The 22,814-nt window shown below is 51.7% G+C and overlaps 2 protein-coding genes across 2 annotated transcripts; one reads left to right on the forward strand and one right to left on the reverse strand.

The window, feature by feature from the left end:
• Positions 1-478: 478 nt before the first annotated feature.
• TSPO2 (translocator protein 2) lies at positions 479-1,607 on the reverse strand. Its single transcript, XM_077764806.1, has 3 exons — positions 1,438-1,607; positions 925-1,066; positions 479-679 (listed from the first exon to the last, which is right to left on the reverse strand). The coding sequence occupies exons 1-3, from the start codon at positions 1,605-1,607 to the stop codon at positions 479-481; spliced, it is 513 nt and encodes a 170-aa protein (XP_077620932.1).
• Positions 1,608-9,103: 7,496 nt separating this feature from the next.
• UNC5CL (unc-5 family C-terminal like) lies at positions 9,104-15,252 on the forward strand. Its single transcript, XM_077764807.1, has 8 exons — positions 9,104-9,503; positions 10,027-10,327; positions 11,025-11,287; positions 11,912-12,013; positions 12,301-12,368; positions 13,191-13,291; positions 13,466-13,579; positions 15,048-15,252. The coding sequence occupies exons 1-8, from the start codon at positions 9,107-9,109 to the stop codon at positions 15,250-15,252; spliced, it is 1,551 nt and encodes a 516-aa protein (XP_077620933.1). The 5' UTR covers positions 9,104-9,106.
• The last annotated feature ends 7,562 nt before the right edge of the window (positions 15,253-22,814 follow it).

Here is a 22,814-nt window from a genome sequence, read left to right on the forward strand (position 1 = left end):
CTTTGCTCGATGCAGGAGGGCGTGTGAGTGGCGTGGAGCCTGGATGGCCCCCTTGCCCTCCCTGTGCTTGCGCTCCCGCGTTCATTCCGGGCATGCGCTCCCACAAAGGCGTGGATGCTGCCACCCCTGCTCTGCAGCCCTTGACATCATGTACCCGGATATCCACTTCACATCATACCCTCAAAGTTAGTAAAGGATTTTATTAATTGACGTCACTAAATAATTTCTTAGTACAGGATTAGTTCATTCATATTAAGTGTAAAATAAGTTTCCTCCCTTTTTTCCCCATTTCTGAAATCAAATGGAAACGGGCACCAGGGGACTCAGGACGGTGACCACAGCGGGCCGAGTGGTTGTCAGGGATTCATCACTCCCTGGCCCCCCACCTCCCCTCTCTCCAGAATAGCCCCACAGCCCTACTTGCCATTCTCTCCGCTCCTACCCTGGCCCTCCTCCCTCCTCTCCTGTCCCTGGGGCCTCAGTCGCTCTTCGCCCCCATGGGCTGAGGCTGCTGGCCTGGACAGAGGCTGTCCCTCCACAGGCGGTAGGCGATGGAAGCGGTCACGGTGAGCCAGGCCAGGTAAGGCAGCAGGAGCATGGCAGCCAGCTTGTTGATGGGATGCCAGATGAGCGCTGTGCTCACCACCAGCCCGTAGAGCAGCAGCAGGTGCAGCAGGGCCTGGAATGGGGTGGCAGTAGAGGCAGGGCAGTCAGGCAGGCAGCCCTGAGAGCTGAGCCCCCAACCTTTCTGCACCCTGGGCCCAGTGAGCCAAGCTCCTGAGGTCTGGACGCTCAGCCGGAGCCCAGAGAAGTGTGCCCGCCCACTCCCGGCCTGCCCTGCACTGGTCTGTGTTATCTGCTCTGGGGCCTGGTGGTCTCCCCTGCTCCTACACCACTTCCACTGACGCACACCACGTGCCTTACCAGACCATGGGTGTGGGCTACGAAAAAGAGAATCAGGACAGCCCAGCTGATGGCAAGCTGCACAGCGTAGAGGCCTAGAGGCAGGGCCAGGGGCCGCCCGAAGCCCCCTCCCAGGTCCTTCCACACCAGGTAGGAGGCATAGCTGCGGAGAGATGGTGGCAGGATGCTCAGAGGGAGGGTGTTCTATGGCAAATGAAGGGAGCCCTTGGGCATAAAGGCTCTTGGTTACCAAAAGGAAACCCCGTGGGCTGCGATGGGGGCAAGAGTATCTTGGCATCGCTTGAGGGCCAGCAGGGAGGTGGTGGGAGGAGCCCGGGGCATGGTGAGGTGGGGGAGGCAATGGGGAAACTCGGAGAGGGGGAAGAAGAAGGTTGGCTGGAATCCTAGGCAGGCACAGAGGGGTCCCCTCCCCGCGCCCCACTTAAGCGGCAAGGTGGCGTGCTATCCCTTTGGAGGCCAGAAGACAGGAGTAGTTTGGGTCCAGGGCCCACGATACGAGAAGTGGGTGCTCACCCCATCACAAAGTAGATGGTTATCCACCCTGTCATCAAGACCTTGTGAGGCGGGCACCAGGGCGGCTTCTTCGGGCTGTCGTACCAACCAGACCTTCGATGGGTGAGCAGCCAGACCAGGATGGGCCCCAGGTGGGGAAGAGCCATAAAGATGGTTCCTTGAGGCTGCATTCTCCTCACAGAGACCAGATCTAGGACGGCAGATGACACGCTGGTGATGGGCCTCCCCCTCAGTCCTCTCCCTGTGTCTGCTTGCCTGTCTCCACCTCCTACCTGATGCTGTTTCCTGGCCAGGGCCCCTCATAGGAAATCTAGTCATAGAGGCCATTCTCCCCACCTTGGGCCAACTCCCGTCAGCTCCTGTGAGCTCACACTGCCTTGCCCTTCCTCTGGCCTCTGGGGACTTGTCTTTTCCACGCCACCCATTTGGCACACAGAGGATACTGTCCAGTGTTGATAACCCCTTCCGTGTGAAAGGCTCCCTTCCCCCAGCATGTGTCTGACTCCTAGAGTTCAGGTCTATGTATGACTGTTCTTCCTGCCTCCCATAGTGGGTGGCATTCAGTCAGGTACATAGCAGGCCCTTGACAGGGATGGTGCCTTAATACCGAACTCAGCCAAGCTGATAAAACCAACCATGTTCAGAAAGGCAGGAGCCAGGGATCCCTGGGGGTCTTTACTTGTCAAGAACGGGCCAGGCCATCCGCCCCCAGGCTTATCTCGATATACCAGACTGGCAGACTCGGGGAGGCCCACCCAGCCTGAGCGGCTGCCCGAATTCAAACTCAGCCAAGTGACACCGGGCTCCTTTCTCCGAAGGATTCGGTCTCGCCTGCCCTTCAGGGCTGGGGAGGTCCCTCCTTCACCTTTCCCCTTCCAGAGGGATGAAGCTACAGACGTAAGTGCCCAGCTTTCCTGTGGCCTGACTTCTCAAAGAAGCAATGGCCTGGTCTTTGATTGAAAGGCCGCCATGTTCATTTGCATGTGGCCTCTTGTGCCTCATTGGCATGTGGAGCAGTACACAGACCCTCCTCCAGCCAAGGCCACCACCCATATCATTCTTCTGTTGCTGTTTCAGCCTCCTCCCTATGTCTGCCTGGACCAGAAGGAAAACAAGGACAGTGGCTCTCAGTGTTCTGGAGTGACTGCCTACTCCATCCTTTCCTGTCGAGGGCCCCTGTCCATGTTCTGGAGGTTCCAGAGCAGGGCTGACTAGCCTGCCCGTCTGTGCATCTGTGTTTATATTCCTCTGGTCCTCACTATCCATTTGTTCGTCTTCTGCCTTCCTGTCTCTCGCTCTCTCCCTGTTTCTGTTTTTCTGTCCAGCACTGGAGGTACCTCCCGCACCCTCCCACATCAGGAGAAATCCTGTTCTCCACCCTCCTGGTGCCTCCTCACTCCCAGGCCTGTGTTCACCTTACCTCAGGCAGCACACCTCTGGGGCCAAGTGCTCGATGCTATATGTTGTGTGCAAGGCAGAGGAGGGTGGGGGATGGGAGAAGGGCGGAGTGAGGCTCCCATCTGGCCTCCCTTTCTCCAATGACAGGGGTGGTGGCGTTGGCTGGGGTGGGTGGCTGACTGCCTGCATGGTCCTGAAGGGTTTCATTTAGCAGAGCACCCACCACCCCCCGGTCTTCTATACTTGGCCTCTGGAGTGGACCCTTTGATGGAAGGCTTAGGCTCTGTAAGACCCCGACTTCCTGGGCGGGGTCAGCCGCAGGCCTACAAGCCTCCTGAAACCTGTGGTCTGCACACTCCATGAGGCGGCTTTGTGTCCACAGGGGTGGTGGGGACCCTCACATTTCCCCAGGACTTTCCTGTAACTGGGGTTATCCCCAAGTGAGGCAAGCACCAGCTTTGGAAATGAGTTCATGATATGTGGACGCAGCCTCTTGTTATAGCCTAGTTGGCAGGGGCCTTCCCGGCTCAGAACTTGAGCTTGACAGATTTTCACAAATCCCTATAACTTCATGACTCAGAGGAGAAAGCAGCCTCCTGTGTGACTCAGAGCTTTGTCCATCAAAGACTAACACTTGCTCTTTTCATCCCTATAAAAGTTCCCAGCACCTCTCTCTTGCTAGTCCTCTGCTCATGAGGACCCCTTCCCAGACTGGCTGCTCTCCATTGCTCCTTTGCCTCATCTTTCCACTTCTGGGGCCCTGGGCACCCCTGAGAAGTGTTTACCCCATCCTCTTGATTCTACCCTGGGGAAGGTGGCAGAGGGGAGGGGGTTGCAGTTGGGGACAGGAGGGCTGGAAAATCATTAACTGAGATTAAATCAGTGGTGGTTACTTATTTTCTATGAGATAACTGGGTGTGTGTTGGGGGGGGGTGCTGGGGAGTTTACCATGGTCCTCAACTGCAGGAGGCCGGCCCTCGGTGACAAGAGTTACCACTCACTGAGTGCCCATTTTGGGGTGAGCATTTTAGTTATTAGCTCAATAATAACAATGCTTATCCCTCACGAGGTAGATATCATTGTCTGCATTTGACAGACAAGGGAAGGGAGGCTCAGAGGGGTTGGGTAATTTGCCTAAGACTATACAGCGGACAGGCGAGTCACCTGTGTTCAGTGTCAGGAGACTGGCTCCAAAGCATATTCTCTTTGAACTGGTCTACACATTCATCCCACAAGTCTGTCTGTGTGTCTTTCTTTATTTCTAAGTTTATTTATTTATTTTGAGAAAGAGAGAGAGAGACAGAGCACACGAGCAGGGTAGGGTAGAGACAGAGGGAGAGAGAGAATCCCAAGCAGGCTCCGCACTTACCAGTGCAGAGCCCAATGCAGGGCTGGAACTCACAAACCGTGAGATCACGACCTGAGCCGAAGTCAAGAGCCAGGTGCTTAACCCACTGAGCCACCCAAGAGCTTCTCAACAAGTCTTTCTTTCTTTCTTTNCCGACTAAGCCACCCAGGCGCCCCAACAAGTCTTTCTTAAATACCTGCTATGGACCAGGATGTACCAGGAGCTAAGAGTACAACAGCACACAGCTGAAAAAAAACCTATTCATCTTCACAGGGCTCCTTCATTCCAGTGGCACTATCTTTCCTAAGCAGAATTTCTATAAAAGAACTCAGGCTGGCAAATAGCCCAAAGACAGCTCCCCCCCAAGTGCAGTTTTCCTGCCAACTCTGAGTGTGGGCAGGGAGCAGATAGGGGAACACCCCAATGCTGGCAGCACCTCGTGAGTCGTTAACCCTCTCAGTGCCTCCTCTGTCATGTCCGTGCAGGAAACGGGTGGAACCAGACATTGTCTAAGCTCCCGGACCAGCGGCATTGGCGTTTTCTGGGAGCTTCTTAGAGATGCAGACTCTCAGGCTCCAGCTCAGACCTATGGGATCGGAACCCACATTTGACCTGATGCTTCATGTGGTTTGTGTGCACACTATAGTTAGAGAAGCTCCTGTTAGGGCTCCCTCCTCTTACCTTCAGCCCAGTCAATAGCCTCTGGCCGGGGCAGCCACTCACCAGCAGAGGGCACTGTAGGGGGGGGTTCACCTGTACCCAGGTTTTCTCTTTCTCTGTCTCCTCCCTCCCAGACCCAGACGGTTAAGTACTCTGACTTCTGGGATCCTCAGCTACGCTACTACCCCACCTTGGCTGGACTTTGCCAACAGACGGGGACAGACTCCCCCACCCTTCTTTAGGTCACTGGGAGGGAGGACTTTGCCGGGAAGCTCCAGGCCACTCCTGCCCGGATTCCCCGCCCACCTCCACTTGTCTGCTGGCCCCGTGGAGTCTGCTCTGTTTCTCAGAGAAGGAACTGCTGTTCCTGAATGAGCCGGCAGCCTCTGGGAGCACCCACACAGTAAGGTGAGCACCCCCGAGGCCGCCGGGGGTGGGGTGGGCATTGCAGGGGAGCCACCGGGGGCACGAGGGAGGAGCCAGGCCAGCTGAGCCAGCCCTGGCAGAGTGTGGAGAGCCTCCACTGGAGGGGGAGAGGGGAGAGGGCAAGTGCCCGGTGGGTGTGAAGACCTGGGAGATATGCACTATGGAAATGTGTTCTACGCTGAAGAACATTGCCCGTGACAGGTGTGGACTCATCGATCCTGGCACTTTTGACATGCTTGAATAATGAGATCTATCAGGGCTTGAGCAGACATGGTCAAGGCCAGTGATGTGGGAGAAGGGTTGAGAGTTTCCTCGAGGGAAATGAGGAAAGCTTTGCAGCAGGAGTCCCCAGATCTTTGTAGGGGAGGAGGAAGCTCCCTAGAGACAGGTGATGGCGGCATTCTAAAGGACCTGTATCTTGGGGACCTGCTACCCAGGACGAGCTGGGGTCAGGAGCAAGGCAAGCTGGAGGCACGGGTACTAAGGAGTCAGGGATTGGCTTGGGCAAGTCCAGGCTGCATTTAGTTGGTTACCCTGCTGGAGATTCAGAGCCCACCTCCTCTTGGGATTAGGGGGAGGATGGAGTGAGGGCCCAGCAGCTTGGAGAGCTACGAGCCTGGGAGAGAGGTGGCTGATCTGGGGGACAGTTAATGAGTAGGCTTCTCCAGGCTTTGGGGAGAATATGCCAACTTTTCCAGGTTGGAAGCCTGGGCAAGGAGACGCTACTGTGCGACCCAATGGGGCGGAGGGGGTTTGGACTCTGGTCTTTGGAGGCCCCGGCAAGATTGTTGCTACAGAAACAAAGCAGAGCCCCTCCTTTCTTTCATGTTAGCTAGCCCATCACCTGCCATGGGGCCCTTCGTGAGCAGGGGGCGGCAGGAGCATTGCTCCCTATGGAACCGAGGATATGCCTTTCGGTATTTTTATTTATTTTGACTTTATTTGTGTTCCTTTCTCTTGCAACTTCATGCCGTCTAGAAGCGGAAAGGAAGAGAGGCCCTGGGGGAAAAGAACGGGCCTGGAGAGAGAGGTAGTATTTCTGGAACACGGCTGTCATTCTTGTTCATCCTCCCCTCTGCATTCACTTGTAGCTTAATAACCTCCCATACATCCTCACCGTGGGGAGAAAACTTGGCTTCCTTATCTGTGACATGGAGATAAAAATAACACCTAGCTCAGGCTACTGTGAGGATCAAATGAGTTAGGCCCCACAGAGCGCTCTAACGCGGTGGTATAGAGTAAAGCTCCATAAAAGTTAGCTGTTACTATTGCAGTTATAATTCCAATTATCTTTAATGCGTAAGAACCGAAAGGAATGGATGCGCCATAAGGGGAGGCTGGCTGCTCCAACCCCCCTTTCCCACCAGATTGGGGGCCCTGCCAGCTCGCCCGCTTCACTTGTGTGCCCTGCAGGAGGCTTAGCTGGAGCACTTTGTCTGCAGGGTTGACTTTTAAGGCAAAGGGAACAGCGTCACACCTTCCTCCCTGTCCATGTTTTCAATGAGGACACGGGGGGTGGGGGTAGATCCCACCCCAGTCCTTAACCCTGAGAATACAGAGGAGTTTCTTCCCCTGTCTGGGAGAACCTAAGGAAAGGAGCTTGGGTTTCGTGGGCCCTGAGGAAGGAAGGAAGGGGGGCAAGGGAGGGGCTGGGGTCTGGAGGCAAGGCGCCAGTGCTGGGCTGGGGAGGAATGGATGCCAGAGACTTTTCTTGCGCAGACCCTGGTGAATCAACCACAGGGAGCTCCAGGACTTTGAAAGAAGCCATTATATCAGAACTCAACTACAGAGTGAATGAATCACATTTTCTCAGGAGCATCTTGAGAACTGCGTAAGACATCTGTCCTCTTTGTCAGGACTGAACTTCCCGCAGTGTGTGGTCCCTGTGTTCTGAGCACCAACCCGGTAGGGGTGGGAAAGCCACGCGTGACGGCACGTAGTCAAGGGTTGTTCAGTAATGTGGGATGGCAGCAGGGAGAACCTTTGAGGGGTGAGACTGTCAAGGGTGGGTGAGCCAGGGGGAGGCGCTGCGGAGCTGGAGAGGGTGTCTAGGTGGGTGGCAGAGGCAGGTGGGGAGAGCAGCAGCAGGGAGCAAGGACCCGAGGCGGGAACCAGCCAGGTGTGAGGCTCACCGGCTTGCAGGAGGGCAGGGTGCTGGAAATTAAGGGACGAAGAGGCAAAGTATGAGCAGGAGGCATACTGGGGAGCCTCCTGAAGGCGTGGCATCCTTATGGGGAAGCTGCTAGAAGGCCCAGGTCCTAATCCTAGGCCCTTGCTGGTAACCAGGTGAGCAGGCAGTTAAGTGCTTTGGCCCAGCCTCAGTCCAGCCTCACTGGAGGCTCCCACTTTGGTTTTTCTGTCTCTTTTTTACTTCCACTTTTGACTTTGTTACCCCTGTTGCATTTCTCATATCCCTGTGAGCCACCTTTGGACCTTTCCGGTAGCAGGGGGGGGTGGTGGGGGTGAGGGCGTAAATAAGGAAATGTATTTGGGCAGTGTTTTGTCATCTCCAAATGCTTTTCACATGATCTCATGCCATCCTCACAATTGGCTCTGCTCTCAGAGGTAATTCTTTTTTTCACTTTAGATAGCTTGTAAAAAGAATTACAAAGTTAATATAAAAGGCTCGGGGTGAGAAATTCAAATACAGAAGAAAAGAGTTTGAGAAAATGGAAGGTCCTCCTTTCCACCTTCCACCCTCTTAACTTCCTGTCTCTTTCAGTAGTGAGGGGTGGGAATAGTTTGGGGGTGTATCCTCTTAGCCCTGCATTTTCCAAGATAGGAGTCACCAGCACATGTGGCTTCTGAGCACGTGAAAGAGAGCATGTCTCAACTGCGATGTGCTGGAAGTGTAAAATACACACGGATTTCAAAGACCTAGTATGAAAACTGAATGTAAACTATCGCAATAATTTTATATTGATTTCCTCTCAAAATGATGTTTGGAATATATTGGGTTACATAAAATATATTATTAATGTTAATTCCTCCGGGGCTTTTTTGGCCTATGAATTTTTTTAAACGTTTTTATTTATTATTGAGAGACAGAAAGAGACAGAGCATGAGCAGGGGAGAGGCAGAGAGAGGGGGAGACACAGAATCTGAAGGAGGCTCCAGGCTCTGAGCTGTCAGCACAGAGCCCGATGGAGGGCTCGAACCCACAAACCACAAGATCATGACCTGAGCCGAAGTCAGATGCTTAACCAACTGAGCCACCCAGGGACCCCTTGGCCTTTTTAATGTGGCCCCTAGAAAGTTTAAAATTACATTTGTGGCTTACATTGTCTTAACTGCAAAACACTGCCCCAAACCTTTCTCTGTAATTGACATATATACACCCATAAATATGTATCCGTACTTGTGTATAGTTCTGTGATCTACATTAATGAGATCAGAGGACGTTTACTTCTCTGCGACTTGCTTTTCCACTTAAAGATTTCTCTGTGGATCAAGATGGATATTCTGACAGTTGCAGAAACTAAGGCACATTAAGCAATATGGCAAACTCTCTCAGCCAGTGACCAAGGCGGCATTTAAATTTACATCATGTATCTCCAAACCCAAGCTCTTTCTGCCTCAGAGGAGTTTAATTTGACGTAGTAGGCCATGGGGAGTGATGGTAGGTTCTTGAGTAAGACACAGATGGGTGAGGTTCTGTTAAAGGAATTGATGGAGGAGTCACTGCAATGAAGACAATTTGCTCCCTCATCGCAGCCACCTGGAGGCCAAGTCTTGGCCTCCATGACATTGAAAAGGTTTACTTGGCACTGACCTCCTTTGTCCTTCAGGTCCTTGGCCTTGGCTGGCACAGGGGTGCACAGGGGCTGGCAGCATCGAATGACTAGGTGGATGTGCTCCCATGAGTGTTCCGTCCAACCCGTCCAGTTCCTACTGCTGGTGGGGGTCCCAGTGGCGAGTGCCCTCCTTCTGGTCCAGTGCCTTCGATGGCACTGCCCTCACTGGCTGCTGAGGGCCTCCTGGAAGCTGGATAACCCAGGGGAGCCAGCGTCCCATCCCACTCCTCTTCCAGAAAATGAGTCCCCAAGGCAGTGCCCGCCAGCCACGCTGCCGGAGATGGCTGCCTTCTACCAGGAACTGCACACACCCACTCAAGGCCAGACCGTCGTCCGTCAGCTGATGCACAAGCTGCTGGTGTTTTCGGCTCGAGAGGTGGATCACCGTGGCGGCTGCCTGATGCTCCAAGACATGGGTATCTCTCTGCTCATCCCGCCAGGTAACAGCACCCTCTCCCTTCTCAGCATGTAGTTGTTCGATGCGCATTGTACAAGAGCATCGCACCTATGGGAGCATCATTCATAGACATCTCCGTAATTTTGAAAATTGTTTATATCTTTAGTATGACTTTATTGACTCCAAAGATGGATAGATTACATATTTTTATGACAACTGCCTGACAGGTAGAGGCAAAGTGCCTGGTAGTAATGAACGGTGTGTTATGACAATTCTCAATAAAGGAAAGTGTCTGGAGCAAGAGCACCTTTTGCAACTGTGCAAATTCCCATAAGTCCCGTGTGGGCTAGCGCCAACCCTGGAAGGAAGGAGGGTGACTTGCTGAGGATTACACGGCAGGCCAGCTCACAGTCTTTCTCTCCTTCCACACTGCCTCACCCTGGTCTTGGCTAGGCACCCCCGCTCTTTGGCTCTGGTCCACCCCCTCTCCCACTGTGGCCTGGCCCCTCCTGGGGTGGCGGTGTGCCTGCCTGTCAGGTCCATCTCTCAACTCTTGTTCTCCCCAGGTGCTGTGGCTGTGGGCCGCCAGGAGCGGGTATCGCTGATCCTGGTGTGGGACTTGTTGGATGCCCCATCGCTGTCCCGAGCCCAGGGGCTGGTGAGCCCTGTGGTGGCATGTGGCCCCCACGGGGCCTCTTTCCTGCAGCCCTGCACCCTCACGTTCAAGCACTGTGCCCAGCAGCCCAGCCATGTACGCACCTACAGCAGCAACACGGCCTTGCTCGATGCCAAGGTCTGGAGGCCCCTGGGGCGGCCAGGGGCCCACACCTCCAGGGACGAGTGTCGCATCCACCTCTCTCACTTCAGGTAGGCCTGTCGGCCTGGTCTTCCTGCCCATTTTCTCTGTCTGCCTCATCTTTATCTCTCTGTATAGAAGAGCCCCTTGATCTGTTCTGGATGGCCCACAAATCCCTTATGCCCCTGTATCCCATCCTGGTCCCTCTGTCCTAGTGGGTAGCATAGCTTGTCTCACACAAACCCTGTCCAGGACTACGGGGTCTCTCTGCCTGTCTAAAACCACAACCCTAGCCCTCCGTCTGGAAGGGGCCTGACCCATCCCCGGCTCTGTCACTCTAAAACTGTCTCTACCCTGCATCCCTGCTCACAACTGTCCCTGACCCATCAGGGCCGCCTATCCTCTCCAGTTCTCGAAGACCTTCATGTCTGTCCTTAGCTCTGTCTTTCTAGAATCTCGGGCTCTTCTGCTGCTCCTTCCCACCCGTGAGCAGAGCAGGGCCAGCTGTGTGTGGGCCCCCGCACAAGCATTGTGGCCTGGATCCCACCTCCCCGCTCTCCAGGGCTGGAGGATGCTTACTGGCTCTTCTCCCCACTTGGAGATGCTCACTGCGACCTGACTCACTTTTCATCCCCCCACCTGCCCGACTACCTGCCACTTCCTCCCTATCCATGTCCTAGACTGCTCTCCTTGGCTCCTAGCGCAGGAGGAGCGTGGCGGCGGATGCACTGGGGTCCCAGCCTCTCCCGTCACCGTCTTTCTCTGCAGCCTCTACACCTGTGTGCTGGAGGCCCCCGCGGGCCGGGAAGTCCGCAAATGGCTGCAGCTGGCCGTGTTCTGCTCACCGCTGGCGCCGGGACAGTCCCACCTGCAGCTGCGCATCTACTTTCTCAACAACACGCCGTGCGCCCTGCAGTGGGCCATGGCCAACGAGCAGCCCCACGGTGGGCGCCTGCGTGGGCCCTGCCAGCTCTTCGACTTCACGGGGGCCCGAGGGGACCAGTGCCTGAAGCTCAAGTACATCTCTGAGGGTGAGGGAGGGAGGTTGGGGGGTTAAGAGGGAGGGGTCGGGACCTCCCGCTGGGTAGAAATCTAGGACCCACAAGTTCCTTTCAGAGACTCCTGGGCAGGCAACAGCTTCCAGGGGACCCCTGGTGTCTGCAGCTGCCTCCAGGAGCCCCAGGCCCCGCCCACTTCCGCCCTCTGTGGCCCATTTAGCCCTGGCCCCACCGTGGGAAGATAAGATGAGGCAGGGGCCGGGCGAGGGGAGGGGTGGCTTTTATTGTCCCACCTGGCTGGGGCCAGTATCTCAGGAGGAGTCCTAGCCTCCTCTGCCCTCCTTCATCTGTGGCACCTGCTGGTACACTTGCTCGCGGGGCCTGGGACGTCTGTGTGGTTTGTGGACAGATGCTGCTTCTGTGGGAGGTGGGAGGCCTGTGTGCTGTGTGTGTAGGAGGTGCGTGGTGCCAGGGGAAGGCTGCTCGCAGGGTCCCTGTCCAGGCTCGGAGGACCCCCATCCACTTGAGCCCCACTCCTGCTTTCGCTCCCTCCTCGTCCCTCGCCACGGCACCCTGCGCGTGCCACAGACTAGGACTCGGGCAAATACCTGTGGAAGACTTCACTTTCTGAGGCCCTCCGCTCTGCTTCCTCCCCAGGTTGGGAGAATGTGGATGAGAGCAGTTACCAGCTGGTTCCCCGTCTCCACATCTGGCATGGAAAGTGCCCCTTCCGTTCCTTCTGCTTCCGGAGGAAAGCAGGTAGTTCAGGGGCCCTGGCCCAGCTCCTGCCCTGGCCCCTCCCCTCCCCTCCCCTTGCCCTCACGCCTCTGCAGCTCCCCATTTGGTCAGGCATGCATGCAGACCTTCTCTAAAGTCTGTGAAGAGCCACATTGATCTTTGTGGAGAGAAAGATGGAGCGTCCTGCCCAATGTCTCCAGATTTCCAAAGCCTTACTGTGGAGTCCCCTTCAGGTCCCCTTCAGGTCCCCTGTCCTCTTATACCAGGTCTTTCCCTCTCATGCCTGCCATGTCCTCCCCTCTTTGTAGCCAATGAGAATGAGGACTGCTCAGCGCTTACCAATGAGATCATTGTCACCATGCACACCTTCCAGGACGTGAGTTGGAGCTGAGGGGCAGAGGGGAAGGGCAGGGCCTGGGGGAGTCCTGGGCAAAGCGGGTGAAGGGTCTGGTGCCCAGTAAGTATGGCCCCAATCACATAATTCAGCAGGTGGTTGGCATTCTTCCAGGGGCTTATACCACCTGGCCTCTAAGCTACCCTTTATCCCTGACTCTCTCTTGTCTGTCCATGGATGAATCCAGTAGGAGGGTAAAAGAACCAAACCCTAGATTAACCCCTTCTCTTGGCCCAGAGGGACTTGGGCATCAGGGAGAAGTGGTCTCTTTCTAGGTTGACTATATGCATCTGAGAGATGATACTGTGTATCTTCGCTGTGGACCGTGGCCAGGGAGAGGATCTCGAGTAGCTTGGATGGGACTTAAATATCCCACTGTTCTAAGGAGGAAGGTTTGAAGAAATCAGGGTTGACAATCTTTGGGGAACCATGGTGGCATCTTGGTGGAGAGTAGGCAGATGGTTCTCAGGTCGTCCCCTGCAAGGAGGAACCAAAGGCTGGAGGGAAGGAGACACATGTGCCTGAGTTCAGGGCCCCTATTTCTGGAAGGCTTTCCCCTGCCCCATGACCTCACCCAGACTTCTCCTGGTATGTTAGGATGTACCGTGTTGGGTCTCCATGTCTCAGCTCCCAAAGAGCTCAGTAGGGAAACTTAAAGTTGAAAGTTCTGGGGCCAGGGAAGCAGAGGATAGGGGGTCCTGGGGTCTCATGGTAAAACATGAGGAATGGAGGCAGGTTCCCCAGGTTCATTCAGTGGATGTCTCATGATCCCTAAATGGGTTCCCTGACCCTCTGTTGGCTCAGGGCATGGAGGCCAAGTACATGGAAATCCTCAGATTCCAGGCATCAGAGGAAGAATCCTGGGCGGCGCCACCCCCTGTCTCTCAACCACCCCCATGCAACAGGTGAGGTGGGGTCGCTTGGGCTGCTGGCTGGGGGACGTTTGGGATTCTTGCCCCAGTGCCCGCAGGGGGCGCGTACACAATTCGTGTGTGTGTGTGTGTGTGTGTGTGTGTGTGTGTCTGTGTAACGGAATGGGTTTCTCTGATCCTCCCCTCTGAGGATGCTCTCTGCCCCAGGCTGCCTCCAGAGCTCTTTGAGCAGCTGCAAATGTTGTTGGAGCCAAACAGCATCACAGGCAATGACTGGCGTCGCCTGGCCTCCCACTTGGGGCTCTGTGGCATGAAAATCCGGTAAGATGGGTAGGCTCTGTGGATGGGAGAGGAGGGGGCGCTGGGGTGGGAGACTCCCAGGATACCTTGAGGACTGCGGCACAGATAAGGGAGCAACCTAGAGGTCGGAGAATGGCTACTCCCACCCTGTTCCCCATGATAGAGCAGTTCTTTTCATTTATTACTGTATTCTCAGTACCTAGAATGATGCCTTGGCTTATAAGTGGGTGCCCAATAAGTACTTAAAAATGAATCAATTAATACATAAATCACTGGGTACATACTGAGTGCTTGACATGCTGTGCCCTGAGGGGCAGAATACAGTCTATAAGGTAATGTATATAAAGCATGTAATTGAGTGCCTGGCACATGTTGATTCAATAAGTGTTTGTAGTAATGGGGGGCAATGCAACCACGGTGTCTGTCACTGGCAATCAGTAGGAGAACAATTCTGAGCTAAGCTCTGGAACCCAGACTATGAGTGCAGTGGTCAGGAAAGACTTCCCCCAGGAGATGGGACTAGAATTGGACCCAGCTGAAAGCTGAGTGGATTTAAAAACCACCTATCGATTAAACACTTATCAAGTACCCTCTCTGTCCTGGAAAACTACGCTAAGCATTGGAACACAAGATGACGGAGACCTGGATCCAGCACCCGGGAACTCCTATTACAGTAAGGGATACAGAGAGTTTAACAAAATAAAGGCGAGGGTTCCTTGGGCCTTATCGTATGTGTCCAACATTGCGTAGCACAGTTGAGAGCAGAGACACAAAATAGCTAAAGCAGGAATAACAAAAACATGTAGCAGCCATGACCAGAAGTCTGCACTGGGTGGGGGTGTGTATGTGTGCAGAACGTCTCCGCTACCTAGCAAGTGGGAATTAGAAAAGGCTTTTGGGAGGAGGTGGTAGGCAAGGGGGGAACAGCCCTTCTGTCTGGAAAGAATAACTGGCCGTGAGTGTGGTGTGTGCAAGGTGGGAAGGGGATAGACCCACAGAAGGAAGGTTCAGGATGGGGGCTGGGAGAAAAGGGCAGAAGGAAAGGGCAGCGCCACGTTGTGGATGAGCCCAGAGTCTGGAGTATGGGCTTGGTTAGTACCCGTGAGAGAGACTCTGAAAGGCTTTGGAGCAGGGGAGGGTCATGGTGAAGCCATGGTTTAGAGCAACTGTTTCCTGAGTGGTGGGCAGGATGTGGTGACCTGGGAGAGAGGGAGGGGAGAGCGTGTTTGGGGTGGGGGGAAATGGAGAAGGCAATGACAGAATGTCAGAGCTGGAAGCAACCTTAGGGGTCCTCTTGTCCAAGCCCTCGGTGAAGGAGGAGGAAAATGGGGCCCAGAGAGAAGTAGCCTTTGAGCCGGGACAAGCTCGGATCTCAAGGTCGGGGGCCCTCCCACCGCCCGGGTGCCCTGGAAGGCAGACCAGAGTGGGATGAGGGCCAGGGCAGGGGGGAGGGTTGGATCTGGCTCCAGTGCACGCTCCATCGCCCCAGGTTCCTGTCCTGCCAGCGCAGCCCGGCCGCGGCCATCCTGGAGCTGTTTGAGGAGCAGAACGGCAGCCTGCAGGAGCTTCACTACCTCATGACCGTCATGGAGAGGCTGGACTGCGCCTCCGCGATCCAGAACTACCTGGGTGGGACGCAAGGCGGCGGGGGCGCCCAGGAGAACCAGGGCCTGGAGTTGGACGAGAAGCTCTGAGCGCCCCCAGGGCGGGGTGGGGACTTTCCGCAGCACTGTGGGCACCCGCCCCCCCTTCCCCGCGACACCGAGGGAGCACGCGGCAGGTGCTTCTGGCCGTGCCCACCGACCTCATCCGAGCGCTCAGATGGTGCATGAGACCAGCTTCCCTGGCGGAACCCCAGCGACCCGCTTCGTCCTGTAAACAGGTCCCATCCTGGCCGGCAGGGGGCGCAGGAGCCCAGGAGATGGCCCTGGCGTGGCCGGCCTCCTGGAAGCTGTTGCTTAAGCAAGTGGACTGTTAGGCTGCCCTGTCGGCACTCCTTGAGGATTGGCCAGTTCACAAGGATTCGCTGAGCACTTAGTGATACTCAGCATCAGACTGGGCATCACGGGGAATCCTGGGGTGGAGGAGATGGGGTTTGGAGCTTGATAGACCCACAGCTCTCTTGTGGGTGTCAAGATGTGCTCATGGACTCAGGGCCAATTCCAAATCGGTAGTGCTCTGTGGTTAGGGCATGTGGGCGTGCTTTAGGAGCTGAGAGGGGAGGGGGCGGGGCGTGGGCTGGAGCTGGAGAAGTCTTCATGGAGGATGCTGGAGAAAGGGTTGGGATGAGCAAAGAGTGGTTCAGCCGTCTTTGGGTGGGGATAGAGGAGGATGGTGGCTGGACTTACAGTAGGAGCCAAGGGTAAGCATGGGTGTGAGGGGAGGGTTCAAGGTCAGTCATGCTTGGCTGTTCACCTGTCTCCTTTGTCTTCCTTTTGTCTCTCTCTGTCTTCCCATCCTTGCCTTGTCTTCTCTCTCTGCCATTATCTCCGTCACAAAACATCAAAGCTGAAAAGAAACTACAAGGTTAACACTTGTGCCCAAGCTTTTTACCTCTTTATCTGGAACTGTGTGAGTTTTCAGTGTCTCTGACTCCATTTTGCTGTCACCATTTTCTGCAGTCGCTGCATCCCTGAATCTGCCTGTTAGTCTCTGTCTTAGCATCTTTTTTGCCTCTACGGAGTCGCTGTGCCTGCCTTTGACTTGTTTCCTTCACCCTCTGAAACCCTCAGTCATCTCCCCCCGCCCCCCCAGACAAGTGTCTCTGGGCCAATGTTCTGTATCAAAAGCAATGAAAGGACCCTGGGCTATCCTACGAATGGGGGTGGATTTTACCCTGTGAGTCAAGATCCAATTTAGTGTCAAGAAATAAACGATAGGGATTAAAGAACACGCCATTCAGAGGTAACCTGTCCTCAACACCCCATCTGCCTGCTGAGTGACACTCACACCAATGTGCAGATTTGTGCAGTCCAACAGAAATCTAATGAAACCCACATATTTAATTCTGTGTTTCCTAATAGTCACACATGAAAAAATGTAAAAAGAAACAGGTGAAATCAATGTTAATAATATATTTTTTAACCTAATATGTCCAGAATATTATAATTTCCACATGTAATTAATATTAAAATATTAATGGCATCTTTTACATTCTTTTTTTTTCATAAAGTATTTGGAATCCAATAGGTAGTTTACAATCACAGCGCATCTCAACACGTATTGAACATGTGCTAAATTTTTGTTGGAAATATTTGATCTATATTTAGCCTTCATAAAATCTACTGCTGAAAAAGTACATTTACATAACATGTTCAACAAGCTAAAAGTTTTCCAAAAATGGAAATGGATATACATTTTGAAATTTAAATCCACTGAAATAAAATAAGATTAAAGTTCAGTTCCTGAGATGTACTAACCATAGTTAGAGTGCTTAGCAGCTATGTGTAGCTAGTGGATACTGTAATGAATAGCACAGGGTCTGGATTATAGAATCACCTGGGCATAACTTTATAGTGTACTTAACTGTTCATTCATTCATCCATCAAACATTTACTGAACACCTTCCCTGCACAAAGTGTTGTTTATCAAAATAAACATGAAAACAAAATAAACATGAAAAAGAGCATGCTTGTGCCATAGGAGCCCCTGGGATGGGGGGAGTCAGAGAGAAAGGACATCTCCCACCCCCACCCCCATCTGCACCTGACTCAAGAAGGAGATGGGAGTTTAGGCCTAGGTAGACACCGTCTGCTGCAGGAATGGTAGAGAGGTCTGAATTCCAACTCAGGTGTTCCTGGCTCACCCAGCACATCAGGTCCCTCCACAGTTGCTAACAACAGCATCCACTCTGGCTGGGGATTATAGACGCGGGATTTTATCCTAAGGGATAAACAGTCATTGGAGGGCCAAGCAATAGGACTGAGGTAATGTTTCAGGAACCATACCCTAAACTGTGCTGTAGGACCATCCCAAGGGGGAGACTGGCATTTCTAGGGCTACTACCACTGAGCACTAGGTAGCAGCCACTTCCGCCAGCACCACCGCCACTTCTGAGTTGGGAGCCAGACCTTATCATTGCCTCAGAAGGCTGAGCTTCCACTGCTGTTCATGTCAGTACACGTGGAAGCTTCACGTGCTACTCGCTTCTTCACGCTACTCTTTTCTGCATCAGATCTTGTTGTGCCCGAATCACGAGTCCCCAGTGACCTCAGAAGCCAATACCGATGCAAGAACAAAAGGGTCTTTATTACAAGCTCGAGCAGGGTCTCACCTGCCTACCGACACAGCAGCAGCAGCAGGGGGGAGCCCCGAACAATAGCGAGCAGGGTTTTTAAGGGGTAAGGGATGGGGGTGTTACAGTACATATGTTGTACACCAATCACATTTGTATAACACCCTGGCAACAGCTTCGACCATTCAGTACCTGTGAGGTGTCCGTTACTTTTGGTGGAGCCCCAATCATGGCCCTCTGAGAATCCTTTGAAAATGACCAATTATGAGGTGAGTTAGGCACGGGGGAGCAACCCTTGTCTCAGCCCGCAGGAATGTTACTATCCTCCTCTCATTGGCTAATTGGGGAGGGGTTTCAGCCTTGAACAATCTGCAGGTTTTTTTTATAGACTGCTGCTATGTGCAGCCCGAGGTTGCTTTTAATGGGGGTCTTAATTTTAAAATGGCATTATTTAGGCTCTTCAATCTTAAGTGGGGACATCAGGCTGTCAGAACTCAGATTGTTTGCTGAATCCTAGCTGCAAAGGAGTCTGGAAATTTGAATTCTGATTTTCCTATTGGAGAGGTAGGACTCATTACAAGCAAATATTCTGAAATGTGGAAAAAAGCTACACGAAAGTTGACGGGCAGCTGCGAATACAACAGATATCCACTATGGTGTGGTTAATGCTGTGGTTCCAGGCAGCAAACTCTCTTCATGAGAAGAGTCCTGGTACCTGCGTGAGTCTGTTGACCTCAAGGGCCTTCTCAATAAAGCATGACAGCACACATCCCTCAGGATGGCTTTCATGCCCAAATTTGAGTCTGTGGTTTAGCATCAGACCTTGACACATTTCATGAGTATGTAGCAAAAGCTCACCAACAGTGGTAAACTGATTCATTCCATACCTTCTATAGCCCCATGTGCTATCCTATAACTGAAGAGGCTGAAAATTGAACATACATTTCCCAGACACCTTGGAGGACAGAGATCCAGAGATGTGGTACATTTAGGTTCTGCCAATCAGCTGAGCTCATTCAAGGTTTTGATATGCCATTGGATAATGTTGAGAGTTGAATAGGATATGGAGATGGTGGTTATTCTGAGGCACTGAGGGGACCAGGACTCACCTGTTGTGGCAGCTGCTGGTAGATTTGGTAGATTCCTCAGTGGCCTGGTTCTCTGGTGTAGTGTGGGGCTTCAATACTGGAAGTCCTTCAGCTCCTCTAATGAGTCTGTGGACTATCTAGACTCTGTAATACATCGTTTTATGCTTAAATGAGCTAGAAGAAGACTCTATAATGTACAACTAAGACCCCTATCTAATGTGCCAATGAACCTGTCTCTGGAAAGACTGTCCCTCATTCAGTGATTATATCCTTCCTTCTTTGCTGGTGTCAAAGGGTCTATTGTCTCATGAGTGAGAAGTAATGGAGATAATAGTTTTATTAAAATGTCCTTACTTGGAAAAATAAAAAGGTAGCAATCGTTTGTTGATTTTTCCTTTCCCAATTTAAAAAACAAAACAAAAATGTTCGTTAGTGTTTGAAATACAAAAGCTTTGGAATACTCTTTTATGAGAACTGTCATCCTTATTCATCCTTTTTAGAGTCTTACACAGGTATGTTTATTCACCTACTTAGTACATATTTGACTAGTTATTATGTGCTTTGAATCATGGTGGTCCCTCATTTATTTTCCTATTTGTAGTTAATCTTTCTCATACTGGCCTTACTCTAGCCTATGCCAAGTTCTTGTTGGTAGAGATGTATGGCTCCTGGCCAATAAAAGCTAACATCAATAGTAGCTGGTTAGTGTCATAGTGTCATAAAGACATTAGCCCGAGGACAGGAATATGCTTTAAATTAGCTATCAGCCAGGTGGGAATAGATTTGTTTTCCTAACAAACCAGGAAAGATGCAATCATAAAATTGAGAAGAATATTTAGGAAATGCTAAAGTGGGTAAATATGGGATTGTAGAAAAGTTCCTTAGTAAGGTAGAAAGTAGAGATGGGGATAAGGAAGGGTTTAACACCTGATCCAGGGAAGGGCCAGCCATTTTGTCCCTGGAAATCCCACAAAACCATAAGGAGAGTGTGTGACAGAGAAGGGGACCTGGTGGTGGCACTCGTTATTTTGGAAATCTATCAGGAAAATGTCTACCATCTTGCTTGTGCCCATCATATACCTACCCATGGGAGAGTTCCCCAAAGGTGGGCTTTTTGAGCTCTGGCTGAGGAAGCCATCTATGGGTAGGTGAAAGAAGTGGACCACTTTCAGCCACATGAGCTGAGCTCTCAGGAAGCTTCAATTTTTGGAAGATCTTCTTTTGTGTCTGTGCTGTCCTTTCTGCCTATGACTATCTCCTCCTTTCTGGGTCAAGCTGCTCAGATATGAGTCAGATATATTGAGACCGCAAACTGGTGCAGCTGCGCTAGAAAACAGTGTGGAGAGTCCTCAAAAAATTAAAAATAGAATTACCCTATGACCCAGCAGTAGCATTACTAGAAATTTATCCGAAGGATGCAGGAGTGCTAATTCATAGGGTCACATGTACCCCAATGTTTATAGTAGCACTTTCAACAATAACCAAATTATGGAAAGAACCTAAATGTCCATCAACTGATGAATGGATAAAGAAGATGTGGCTTATATACTGCTGGGCAATGAGATAAAATGAAATCCTGCCATTTGCAGCAATGTGGATGGAACTGGAGGGTATCATACGAAGTGAAATGAGTCAGTCAGAGAAAGACGGATATATGAGTTTTACTCATATGTGGAACTTGAGAAACTTAACCGAAGACCATGGGGGAAGAGAAGGAGAAAAAATAATTACAAACCAGAGAGGGAGGGAGGCAAACCACAAGAGACTCTTAAATACAGAGAACAAACTGAGGGTGGATGCGGGAGGAGGGGAAAATGGGTGATGGGCATGGAGGAGGGCACTTGTTGGGATGAGCACTGGGTGTTATATGTAAGTGATGAATCATGGGAATCTACCCCCAAATTTGATAATAAATTATACTTAAAAAATCAAAGCTTCAATCACAGCAAAAAGAAAGAGGTATATTCCCCCTTGATAACAGATCAGGTGACCCCTGCCCCTTCACTTCAGCCTTGGTTTCTTTCCTTTAACGAACTCTTTTCAACTTAGTTGATGTCATCAGAGCAGAACATGGTTCCATTCTTGTAGGGCCCAGTCTTTGGAAACCTGGTAATATGGGCAAAGAAAGGACTCCGGAATCCCATGGATTTGAACTTGAAAACCAGCTACACCACTTCCCATGAAGACCTGGGCAAGTCACGTAACGTGTCTGCAGTTCCATTTTCTTGTCTAGATAAGGGGCACAATACCAGCCTCCTTGAAACACCCTTGTAGGGATTAGTGAAACTATGGATGCAAAGCACCCAGACCACTGTTTGCATGTGGGTCTGGTTCAATATTTGGGGCCTTCCTCTTTATAACGCCATGCAGTGACCCCTGGGCTGGATAATCATTGATTTTGGCTGTAGAGAATCCTATCCTCCTCTCCAACAGCACTCCAGTTTCCTTTCAGGAATCATCTTTCCCCACTAGGAGTAGTCTCAGAGAGAGATAATACCAAGAGGCAAATCTTTTCTCACCTGCCCTTGGGCTACCCCAAGGGCTGGGACTTGATCCATGCCACTATCACTCGGGACACTGAATCCTGAGAGAGCAGACTGAGGATGTGCTATGGACTGTTTGTGTCCCTGAAATTCATATGTTGAAATCTGAACCCCCAATGTGATGGTATTAGGAGGTGGGGTTTTGGGAGTTACTAGGTCATGATGGCGGAGCCCTCATGAATGGGTTTTGTGTCCTTAAAAGACTTGAGAGATCTTGCTTCCCCTCTCTCTGCTATCCACCATGCAAGGATACCACAAGAAGGTGGCCATGTGAAACCAGGAAGAGAAGTCTCAGCAGACACAACATTGCCAGCACCTTGATCTTGGGCTTTCAGCCTCTGGAACTGTGAGAGTCCAATATATGTTTTTAAGCCCCCTAATCTGTGGTATTCTGTTATATTCTGTTAGGGTATTCTGGTATTCTGTCAGCAGCCTGAACTAACACAGGATATGTGGGATGGTTAATGGCTTATCAGAGCCATGGAAGTGTGGCTACCTGGCTCTTCCTTTTTCTGAACCAGGGCTGGGGTTCTGTTGCCCAGGTTACCGATGGGCTCCCCCCAAAAATTCCTCCCTGGCTTACATTTTTCAGAATTGGTTTTTCTTGCTTAGAATCAAGAACTTGGATTACTATCCCCTAACTTTATACTTAAGCCATGAAATAGCATAGACTATGTATCAGTTATCTATTACTGAGTAAGAAATTACCCCTGAACTTAGTGGCTTAAAATAATAATTACTTATTATCTCTCATAGTTTCTATCAATCAGGGATTCAGGAGCAGCTTTTGGTTCAGGGTCTCTCTTGAGGCTGCATCATTTGAAGGTTTGACTGGTGGGTGGAGGATCCACTTCCACAGTGACCCATTCATGTGGCTGACAAGTCGGGGCTGGTTATTGGCCAAGGGTCTCTGTTCCTTTGCACATGGGGCTCTCTACAGGCCCTGTTGAAAGTTGTCATAACATGATGGCTGTATCACTGATTCCTAGATTTTCTGATGAGGTTTTTGGGGTTGAAAACAACTCTGAGCTCTCAGGGCTTGGAACTGTTCTCTGCCAGGCAAGTCAACAACATCTGTCCTCCAAAGTTGTTTCTGAGTACAGGAGGCTTATTTTAATCTTGCTACTCCTGACTGTTTTGTTCTCTGTAGTAAAATAATCTTAGCAAAACTTGGAGCAATACTGGTTAATCCTTTTTCATAAGGCTCTGTAAATTTACAGAACTCTTTGGCAATCATTTTCAATGGATCCTTACAACAACACTGTAAGGCAAACAGAGCTGGATGCAGGGGTCCTATTTCACCAATGAGAAGACCGAGGCTTCCTGATAAGCAGAAGTCAGCCACAGTGGTTAGGGTACAGTATCAGGAATCAGACAGGCCTGGGTTGCAA

This window comes from Crocuta crocuta, unplaced genomic scaffold (assembly GCF_008692635.1).
Source record: "Crocuta crocuta isolate KB4526 unplaced genomic scaffold, BGI_CrCroc_1.0 scaffold44, whole genome shotgun sequence".
Lineage (NCBI taxonomy): Eukaryota > Metazoa > Chordata > Mammalia > Carnivora > Hyaenidae > Crocuta > Crocuta crocuta.

Coding starts and splice junctions, on each gene's coding strand:
- TSPO2 (XM_077764806.1), bottom strand. CDS start 1,607: ATGCAGCCTCAAGGAACCATCTTTATGGCTCTTCCCCACCTGGGGCCC. Junction 1,067..1,437: donor ACCATCTACTTTGTGATGGG/GTGAGCACCCAC, acceptor ATCTCTCCGCAG/CTATGCCTCCTACCTGGTGT. Junction 680..924: donor TAGCCCACACCCATGGTCTG/GTAAGGCACGTG, acceptor ACCCCATTCCAG/GCCCTGCTGCACCTGCTGCT.
- UNC5CL (XM_077764807.1), top strand. CDS start 9,107: ATGACTAGGTGGATGTGCTCCCATGAGTGTTCCGTCCAACCCGTCCAG. Junction 12,014..12,300: donor CTGCTTCCGGAGGAAAGCAG/GTAGTTCAGGGG, acceptor CCCTCTTTGTAG/CCAATGAGAATGAGGACTGC. Junction 13,580..15,047: donor CTCTGTGGCATGAAAATCCG/GTAAGATGGGTA, acceptor CCATCGCCCCAG/GTTCCTGTCCTGCCAGCGCA.